This window comes from Pimephales promelas, chromosome 21 (assembly GCF_988280905.1).
Source record: "Pimephales promelas chromosome 21, fPimPro1.hap1.1, whole genome shotgun sequence".
NCBI classification, from domain to species: Eukaryota; Metazoa; Chordata; class Actinopteri; order Cypriniformes; family Leuciscidae; genus Pimephales; species Pimephales promelas.
The window spans coordinates 29,232,359-29,242,832 of record NC_142789.1 but is presented as its reverse complement, the minus strand read 5'-3'; the positions used below and the strand labels follow the sequence as shown (position 1 = coordinate 29,242,832).

At 36.7% G+C, this 10,474-nt stretch overlaps 1 protein-coding gene across 1 annotated transcript; it reads left to right on the top strand.

Moving 5' to 3' along the window:
- The first annotated feature begins 1,062 nt into the window (after positions 1-1,062).
- Positions 1,063-10,019, top strand: aldh4a1 (aldehyde dehydrogenase 4 family, member A1). Its single transcript, XM_039673898.2, has 15 exons — positions 1,063-1,243; positions 2,355-2,448; positions 2,540-2,632; positions 3,039-3,086; positions 4,166-4,321; positions 4,472-4,621; positions 4,707-4,781; positions 5,085-5,272; positions 6,287-6,360; positions 6,453-6,649; positions 7,495-7,542; positions 7,630-7,782; positions 8,212-8,333; positions 8,480-8,598; positions 9,371-10,019. The coding sequence occupies exons 1-15, from the start codon at positions 1,203-1,205 to the stop codon at positions 9,481-9,483; spliced, it is 1,671 nt and encodes a 556-aa protein (XP_039529832.2). The 5' UTR covers positions 1,063-1,202; the 3' UTR covers positions 9,484-10,019.
- Positions 10,020-10,474: the final 455 nt, after the last annotated feature.

Sequence of the window (10,474 nt, the reverse complement as noted above, 5' to 3'; positions counted from 1 at the left end):
TTTGCAAGCCGTTTTTCCAGTTTTTCGATCAATTTCTTGCATTTTTCCACAACAACTTTTGGTACACGATAAAAACTCCTCGTGGTTTGATCGATTCAAGTAACTATAAATGACTCAAAACACAGCATTTTGAGTTTGTTACAGTGAAATACAGCAAATCACTTCCTGCCCTCCATTTGTATTTATTTATTTTTATTTTTTTTCCTCCATTTGTATTTCGCGCCAAGGCAACGCAGTGGCGTGACGTCATATGAAAACCATCCCGATCAAATAGAAAAGTGTGACACAATAGCCTTAATGTTAGTTGTTTTAGACACTTAGACAGAAATACTTTAATTGTGACTTACCTTACTCCTGCTCGTCTACAACTGAGTGCATTTACTCGAGATCTTTAAAGCCGTTGATACTGACACGAATTTTTTTCCGCATCGCTGTAACTGTGATCATGACAAAGCAAGCGGAGTCTGTTTTCATTTGAATCAAATGTTTCTGTGTTAAAATAATATGTTGAATGTGCTTAAATTACTAATTATTTTATTTTAGACTTTATTTGACTGATAATGGACAGTAAAAACTGCACCCGAATTCTAAATATATATATATATATATATATATATATATATATATAATGTGTGTGTGTGTGTGTGTGTGTTTAAACATTTAGTTCTGTACTGATTAAACTCCTAATTTTGACTGCGGGAAAAAAAACAACAATATTTGCAAATGAGCGTAACATTTTAATATTTTATAAATAGTATGAAAAACGACTCATGTTTTACTTGGATCAGAACGTCTCGAAAGCTGATTGGCTAGTGAGAGATTCGCCCTCTTGACTGTCCCATTTATGAACAACAGGGGCGCCGCTTAACTTGAATTTATTATATATTTGTTTATAATAAGCCGGTAAACGTACCTTTACTATTTTAAATAAAACAGTTAATCACCAGTGTCTATTTGTATGAGAAAAAAAAATGTTATGAAATGTAACAGCTCAACACATTTCGCCTGTCATGATATCCCCCCTATCCCGGAAGTGGTAGTTCTCCATTCATGTGATGTCGTCTGTGATCTTGGAGAGTAGTACAAGTATTATAATACTACTTTAGCGCTATAGTTCCTCAGCAAAAGGATAAATATATATATATATATATTATTTGTAATATATGTGAGATCTCTCCTTCCCCTGTACGTCCGGATTAAACATGCTACGAGTGAGATCTGTCATCTGTCAGTCTTGGAAGGGGTATGTATGCGATTGCACATGGACTTACACATGACTTTCACTCTGAGAGAGTCTTAATGCCTATTTGACATTTTTCATGCTGTGCGTTGAAAATTATAATCGTATGCTTGTGCATTATCATGTGATGTGTGTAGGTTTGCGTTTTACGTGCTAATAGGCAGGCAGACAGTGTTATGTAATGTAATGGCTCAAGAAACTTGTCGTCCCACTGTTAGGTTGCTGAGCTCTATTTACACAAGTGCCTCATTGTTTTTACTGTAGATCAAGCTATTCATAAGCATAATACACATACTGAAAGACTATACAAAGGAAACATTGCAACATTGAACCATTTCTTTACTATCACTTTTATCAATTTATCATCCTAGCTGGTTAAAAGTATTAATTTCTTTTTTTTTTTAAAGACAGATAGAAAACTACTGACCCCAAACTTTTGAACTGGAGTGTATATAGTTACAAAAGAATGCAGTTCTTTTTTACATTTCAAATAATAAAGAAATGTATTCAAAGAAATGTTTCGAAAGATATGATTATTAAATAAATAATCATTAGAGTGATTTCTGAAGGATCATGTGACACTGAAGGCTGGAGTAATGACGCTGAAAATTCAGCTTTGATCACAGAAATCAAATAATATAAAAATAGAAAACCATTATTTTAAATTGTAATAATCACAATATTACTGTTTTTACTCTATTTTTAATCAAATAAATGCAGCCTTGATGAGCATAAGAGACTTCCTTAAAAAAAAAAATTTAAAATATATGAATGTTTGCAAACTTTGACTGGAACTATATACACTTATAAATTATTTTTTGTTTATTTCGACAAGTGTTTTAATACGCTTTTAACATAGTGATATTATTTTAAATAATATTTATTATTTTAGCTGTCTTTCAGCTGGATGCATTAAAAACTAAAGTGACCCAATTGTCTCCTGTTATGGATTTACAACAAGTTATTCTTGAAGCCATTCTGTCTAGATGACTTTATACAAGTTACTGATTGAAAGGCTTGTGTTTTGCGTGACCAAACGAGACTAAAGAAGAAGCCCACGGATTCACTGAGAAATATTGAAGACTTGGATAACAGCAAGCTTGTTTCTCTGCAGGTTCAAGACCTTCTCGTGCGCAGCTGTGGAGGTGAAGAATGAGCCTGTGCTCGGGTTTAAAAAGGGCAGTAAAGAGAGATCAGACCTGGAGAAGGTGAAACACACACACACACATTGACTCGGATGTTCTCACACACTGAAGCTGCATATCTGACTAACCGTCTCTGTTTTAATTTGATCATCAGGCGTTACAAAACCTGAAGGGAAAGACAGAAGAGATTCCATGTGTGATTGGAAATGAAGAAGTGTGGACCAAAGATATCAGATACCAGCTGTCTGTGAGTTAATCATTCCTCTGGTTTCTGTACGAACATGTGATCTGTAGCTCTTTTACAGTAAATTAGTCGTCGGTACCGCTGGAGTTCATCACAGCATGAAATATTACGTTTATCATTAATATTGTGCCATGCACAACAACATACATTTAAATGAACATTTAAGATCCAATTATTATCATATTTTTCTATTGCACTTGAAATAAAATCATTTCAATTTACGGCAATATTTATTATATTAACTTCTCTCTGCCGCTATACAATCACAGGCCAGTTTTTAACTCACAATTTAAATAATTATGTTACATTGATGTACATCATACATGTATATAGATATTGAGTTATTGTTCTATTAAATCATTAGTTTAGTTAGTGATACTATATTAATTAGTTCCTTTTTTCTTCACAGCCCTTCAACCACTCTCACAAAGTGTCCAAGTTCTGCTACGCTGATAAGGTACAGTATGTTTTTAGTAGGGCTGGGCAAAAAAATCGATTTTTAAAATGGGGTCGATTCAAAATCGATACTCAACGGCCACAAATCGATTTTTTCCATATTCAGGGCTATACATACAATACACACTCGTGTTTAGATGTCGGGGCATAACGGAATATTCACTTGCATATTAACTAACGTTAACGTTATCATTTCCACGTCTTTTTAAGTTTTACCAGTTTAGACATTGAATCAATTTAAACTATCCTGTGCTCGTTTTTCACTGCGTGCACATACAGTAAAGCCTAAATGCGCCTCACAAACAGCTCGTCAGTAACTTAAGTTCTTTTTTGTAAAAAACACGCAAAATGATGTCAAAACTCTGGTCTTGGTGAGTAATCTCGTAAATACAGTCGGTTATGTCTTAAATAAGCATAAAACACATGTGACAGACAGTATAATGAAACAGTAATGGATACGTTCACTAGTTCTTTAAGTGAACGCAGCCATATGTATGTCTTTAATTCTGTTGTCATAACAACATAATATACCCTTAATTGTAAGCAATCAGAATTAATGGCCTCTGTATTTAATTCAGTCAGGACTAAAAGACTATCCTGGGTTATTTTACATTGATTTACTTCAGTTTCTGTAGTATTTCTCCTAAAATACCGCCAAAACTTTTTTCTTTTTATGTCTCTTTATTTGTGTCTTTATTCTATTGTTTTTGTATTGCTTTTTCATTTTAATTCAAAGATTGAAATCAAGCTTCCATGTGTTGCATAAACTCTTAATTAACCACTTGTAAACTTATGCCCACTGTTCTTTTTTTTATAAATATAGGATTTGTATTACATCTATATTCATTATAGTCAAATCGAGAATCGAATTAGGAATCGAGAATCGAAAATCGAATTGAGAATCGAAATGAGAGCTTGCGAATCGAAATCGAATCGAATTTGAACATCTGAACCCAGCCCTAGTTTTTAGTGTAAATTATAACTTCAAAATACCAGAGATTTTATTGAACACTTCAGGATAATGAAACCATTTCAAAGGTTTTATTTTGCGTCGTCATTTGGTCTGGTTTGTGTGTATAGGAGCTGATAAATAAAGCCATTGAGGCCTCAGTAGCTGCTCGGAGGGAATGGGATCTGACGCCGGTTGCAGATCGAGCCCAGATCTTCTTCAAAGCTGCTGACATCATCAGTGGACCCGAGAGAGCAGACGTTCTGGCCAAGACCATGATCGGACAGGTGCGTCTTCACAACCCCTGGATCTGAGAGCTTTGCACATTTGGGGGCGGTTGCTGCTTCATCACGAGTTGTCTGATGCTAACTCGTCTGGGGGGGTTATGTTTGCTGGCTTCCCAATGATCTTAGACAATCCGTTCCTGATGTCCTCAGGGTAAGACCGTGGTCCAGGCTGAGATTGACGCTGCGGCAGAACTCATCGACTTCTTCAGGTTCAATGCCAAACATGCGATCGAGCTGGAACACCAGCAGCCGTTAGACAGCGATGGAAGTACCAACACAATGCTGTACCGCGGGTTAGAGGTGAGCTCCCTACTGTGGCGTTTCCTGAATAGTCTGATAATTACGTAACGGATTTGGGTATTGACTTGAATTCGACTTGTTTCAGGGATTTGTAGCTGCTGTTGCGCCATTCAACTTCACAGCGATTGGTGGAAACCTTGCCGGCACCCCTGCCATCATGGTTAGATGTTGTCAAGATTATTTATATAGCGCTTTATACAATACACAATGTATCGAGAGTGTTAATGTTGCAAAATTCTTTGATTATGAAACAAATTCAATTTCAGCTGTAAAAAGACAATAGTATATTCAGCTCAGTTCAATAACAGAGAAAAGCTCATCAATTCAATTCTGCTATAAGACATTACTGCCATTATCCAGTTTTGTTCTCATCTGATGGTGTCAGTGCAGTCAATTTGATAATATTTGCAATGACATGCACTGACACTTTCTAACCCTGACTTCGTCACAAATCTGCGTTCAGGGTAACGTGGTGTTGTGGAAACCCAGTGACACGGCTATGTCGGCCAGCTACGCCGTCTATAAGATCCTGAGAGAGTGTGGATTGCCACCCAATATCATCCAGTTTGTCCCAGCTGACGGTCCCGTGTTTGGAGACACCATCACGTCCTCTGAGCACCTGGCTGGCATTAACTTCACTGGCAGTGTCCCGTACGTCTCTTTCTAACGGCTGACTCGGTTATAGTACATGTACTCTTAGTGTAACATTCTGTCTGGGTTAAGTTTTGTCAGACTTGGCAAAGGGAGAGTTTTTTGTATTGTTGAAATTTTAATTTTAAAACTGTTCAAAAGTTTTTGTTTTTGAAAGATTTTAACGTTTTTCTTCATTTATTTGATCAAAAATACAGTAAAACTGTTGTATTGTTTTTTATTTAAAATAACTTCTATTTGAATATTTTTTAATATTCCTGTGGTCAAAGCTGTAATTTTCAGCAGCGTTAGGCCGGATTCACATATAGCGCCTAAAACGCGTAGAAAACGCTGGGCGCGCCGCATTTTCCTTTTCCCAAAGCGCTAGGGCGGTTGCGCTCCGTTTGGTTCGTCATGTGACCTACTGTGCGCTTATGGTGCGCTAGCGGCATTCTGAAAAGTTGAGATGTTTTTATCTCGATGGCGCGATGCGGTGCGGAAGCGCTTGGAAAAAAAACGAGCGCGTCGCACCGCGACTTCGTCACTTCCATTATGAGCGCGGCTACATTTGAAATAACAAACTTGAGCGCGCAAAAGACGCGATATGTCAACAGGCCCTTACTTAGCATTACTATATTATTATTATCAATGTTAAAAATGTTGTATTTTTATGGAAACCGTGATATATTTTACAGGAGTCTCTGATGAATAGAAAAAAAACACCATTTATTTAAAAGAAAAATCTTTTGCAACATTATAAGTGTCTTTACTGTCATTTTTGATCAATTTAATGCATCCTTGCAGAATAACATTACTTTATTTACTTTTGAACAGTTGTGTAATGAGCTTGACGACACAAATAAGACTTGCTCTTGTAAAAATTGTTTGAAATATGAAACATCACCTATAGAGGCCGCTAAAAATACATATAGCGCCTTTAAGATGTATATGGTTTTTCCAGACGTAGACCAAGCCTAGTTAAAAGTTTCCTGACTTTTATACTGTTCCAATCTGACTGTCCTGTACCATCTCCAGAACCTTTAAACGGTTGTGGAAGCAGGTCGCCCAGAATCTGGATATCTACAGGAATTTCCCTCGTGTCGCTGGAGGTTTGTGTTTTCCGTTCCATTGAGAATTCAATTCTATTGATGATGTGTAACATTTGAAATTCTAAAATATTTTTTTTAATTTCACGTTTTAGAATGCGGTGGCAAGAACTTCCACTTTGTGCACAAGTCCGCAGACGTTAAGAGTGTGGTGACCGGCACCATCCGCTCAGCGTTTGAGTACGGAGGACAGAAGTGTTCGGCCTGCTCCAGGATATACGTGCCAGACTCACTGTGGCCTCAGATCAGACAGGGACTCCTGGATGTGCACAAACTGATCAAAATGGGAGACGTAAGTCGAAGAGTTTGGGTTTGTTTATTACTGGCGGTCATGGTTGTATGTTTTAAAGGAGTAGTTCACTTTTTAAAAAAAACACTTGTGCTGATAATTTACTCACCCCCATGTCATCCAAGATGTCCATGACTTTCTTTCTTCAGTCGAAAAGAAATGAAGGTTTTTGATGAAAACATTCCAGGATTTTTCTCCATATAATGGACATCAATGGGGTCCAAACGGTTCAAGGTCCAAAAGAGAGTTTCAGTGCAAACTGCAAACTGTTCAAAGGGCTTTAAACGATTCCAGACGATGAATAAGAGTCTTATCAAACGAAATGATCGCTCATTAAAAAAATAAAATAATCAAAGTTATTTAAGTTTTATAAGCTCAAATGCTCACCTTGCTGTTTTGTAATGCACGTTCGTGACTCTTCTGTTCGAACTCGTTCGTTAAATACAACAAATCTTTTTCTGAGTGAATACGTTCATGAATGAACCAAATGACTCGGAAAAGATTTGTTGATTTGTTCATTCAGGAGAGTCACAAACGTGCTTGATAAGACCCTTATTCAACGTCTGGAATCATTTAAAGCCCTTTGAACAGTTTGCACTGAAAGTGTCTTTTGGACCTTGACCCGTTTGGACCCCATTGAAGTCCATTATATGGAGAAAATCCTGGAATGTTTTCATCAAAAACCTTAATTTCTTTTCGACTGAGGAAAGAAAGACATGGACATCTTGGATGACACGGGGGCGAGTAAATTATCAGCAAAAGTTTTTTTAAAAGTGAACTACTCCTTTAATGTCTGCTCACTATAGTCCAAAAGTATTCATGTGACATTTTTCTGTTTCACTTCACAGCCAGTCGAAGATTTCGGCACTTTCCTCTCAGCAGTTATCGATGACAAGGTACAAGCCAGCTACCTGTTTATCCATTGACAAAGCTTAATGTTCTCTTTTGTCAAAGTATAAAACACAATGTATTTTATTTCCAAGTCCTTCTCCAGAAACAAGAAATATCTGGAACATGCCAGATCCTCTCCACATCTGAAGATCATCGCTGGAGGAAATTGTGATGATAAAAAAGGATATTTCGTGGAACCCACAATCATTGAAACCACCGACCCACAGGAGAAAATCATGAATGAGGTATAAAAATCAAGCATTTTCAGGCAATTTAAGGCACAGCGGCTCCGACCTTTGTTTGGTTTTTGACCAGGATTGCACTCACTCACACACACACACACACAGGCTCAGGACGGTGAATGGGTGGACTTTGGTTTGTTTAGATAAACAATCTCTTCCATTTAACCTCATTTAACGCTTGGATGGTCTACCCACAATCACCCGGATCTAGATACTGAGAGCAGTATGTCCCCTATTTGCTTTAATATGTGTCTTTAAACATTCAAGCATGTAAATATTCTAGTAGAGGCCAAAAACAAGATCAAGACTTCAAAAAATGGACATAATAGGTCGTCTTTAATTTACTTGATGGAAAACGAGTAATGTTTTTAAAATGTGTGAAAATATAAGAGTCAAAAACGGTGAATATAAAACATTAATTCGCTTTTTCAGGAGATCTTTGGGCCCATCCTCACAGTTTACGTTTACCCTGAATCTGACTACAAGAAGGTCCTGCACTTAATAGACAACACTTCTCCGTATGCACTGACAGGAGCCGTCTTTGCCCAAGACAAGTGAGTGTTGCACCATGTCATTTGATTAAGTTAAGCAACCCAGATCAGCACATTCCCAGCTTTTCAACAAAAATGTCCAGACACTCATATCTCTGCGCTAGACTTGTATCTTTAACAAGCCTATGTAATCTAATTGCTTGTTTTAGGGCTGTTATTGATGAGGCAGGAAAGGTCTTGAGAAACGCTGCTGGAAACTATTACATCAATGACAAATCTACAGGATCCATTGTGGCCCAGCAGCCATTTGGTGGCGCCAGAGCATCAGGTAAAACCAAATACCATTGACCGACTGAAGGAATGATCCAGATTCAATCAAGTGAATCAATCACTGGCATCATTTAAAGTCAAAATAATTGAGTTCTCCATCAAAAACCTAAAATCTATAGGCAAAAACACACTCTTACTATACTTAAACTATAGCCAAATGACACTCTTAACATGTTAGCATTAGACTATTGTGATTCAAATCCCTTACTGCCCTTATCTGTGCAACTGTATATGCATAATTTCACCTTCAATGTCATAACTACAGGAGCTTGTTTCCTCCACAGACAAAAAGAGGTAATTGTTAATTTTTATCTCAAAATTCGGACTCTTTTTCTCACAATTGCAAGTTTACAACTCAATTATAAAGTTACAAAGTCAGAATTGCGAGATGTAAACTCACAGTTGCAATTTAACAAAACAAAAACAAATCAGAATTGTAAGATAATTAGAAGCAATTACTTTAATAATAATTCATAAATTATATAATAAATTAATAATAATTTAAAAATAATTTTATTCTGTGATGGAAACAAGCTTCTATAATTTTTTTCCTAAGAAATGTGAGATAAAAAGTCCCAATTACCTTTTTTATTTTTCATTTTGATGTGGAAACAAGCTTCCACATAAGTGCTTCCACAGTACGTATCACTAGTTAATTCAGCTTGAAAAGTAGTTCTAGCTCAAATATTATACAGGTTTTTGCTGAATAATTCAAGCGTTTTAATAAAAATATAAAGTTCACATCTCATGCTTTTTGTTAATGTTTTCAGGCACCAACGACAAGCCCGGTGGCCCACACTATGTCCTCCGATGGACGTCCCCACAGGTTGTCAAGCAGACATACGTGCCACTTACAGACTGGAAATATCCCTACATGGGCTAAGAGATCACGACCGTACCGCCCTGAACCCCTCCATCAACACTCGTAAAGCAATCAAACCCCGTCTTAATCGTCCCATCATACTGAAAACACAGTTGAGAGGGGTTTAAGACTGTCAGAACAAAACTAAACAAGACTTTCAACATGCAAACCACCAGAAACCAGCTAGTGTGAATGTACTCAAGAAACTCGCTGCCTCTGGTGTCCACACAGACTTTAGACATCACTGAAGAGATGCTCAATTCAAACAAACGCACTGAGTCATAATTTCACTGTGTGATTTTCTTCTTTCAAAATGCGCTATATCCTATCCAGTGAGTTCTATCGTGTAATTGTATTGTTAGATTTATACTGATCCATTTGAAATTTTAATAAGTTTAAATCTGTAGCATTCTAATATCATTTACATGCAAGTGTGAAGCCGAATATGAGGAAATGTTTTTAGTTTTGTGAAAATGACCGTCCCAGCAAGATATTAACCTGGTCAAAATATCTGAAAAGTTACTGTGCCTCAATAAACACGTGGTGTGGATGATGGATATACGTGTTATTCTGCATATTACAAACTTTAGAAGAAGACTTTCAGGGCCTTAATACAGATACTATCTGGTATATTTCCTATTCAGACTTGCTGCCAACACCTTAAATGTTTAAGTAGTGTTTTATCACTATAGAGCGCAGGTTTATGACAGAATAAGGCCCGAGTGAACATATTTACCTCTAACAAGAATTTATCATGTGTAGACTTCCAAACAAAAATATGATTTAAATGATTTAAAAGTAATATTTATACACTACTTTAGTACTTGACTCATATTTTGCCTATTTTGCCAGACACACTTTGTGTTTTATGACCTGAAAGCACAAGAAGCAAAAGAACTGCTGAAAACATCGAGAGAGAGGGAATAATTCCTTGTCATCAAGTTACACTTATACAAAAGTTGTTTGTGCCTGTGCTTTTCTTTATTTGTGTTCGAATCAACTACCAAGCAAA

Bases quoted from the DNA above. Each gene is read 5' to 3' on its own strand.
- aldh4a1 (XM_039673898.2), top strand. From the start codon at position 1,203: ATGCTACGAGTGAGATCTGTCATCTGTCAGTCTTGGAAGGG. The intron at 2,633-3,038 runs GTGAGTTAATCA...TTTTCTTCACAG, and splicing joins ATATCAGATACCAGCTGTCT to CCCTTCAACCACTCTCACAA. The intron at 8,334-8,479 runs GTGAGTGTTGCA...TGCTTGTTTTAG, and splicing joins GCCGTCTTTGCCCAAGACAA to GGCTGTTATTGATGAGGCAG.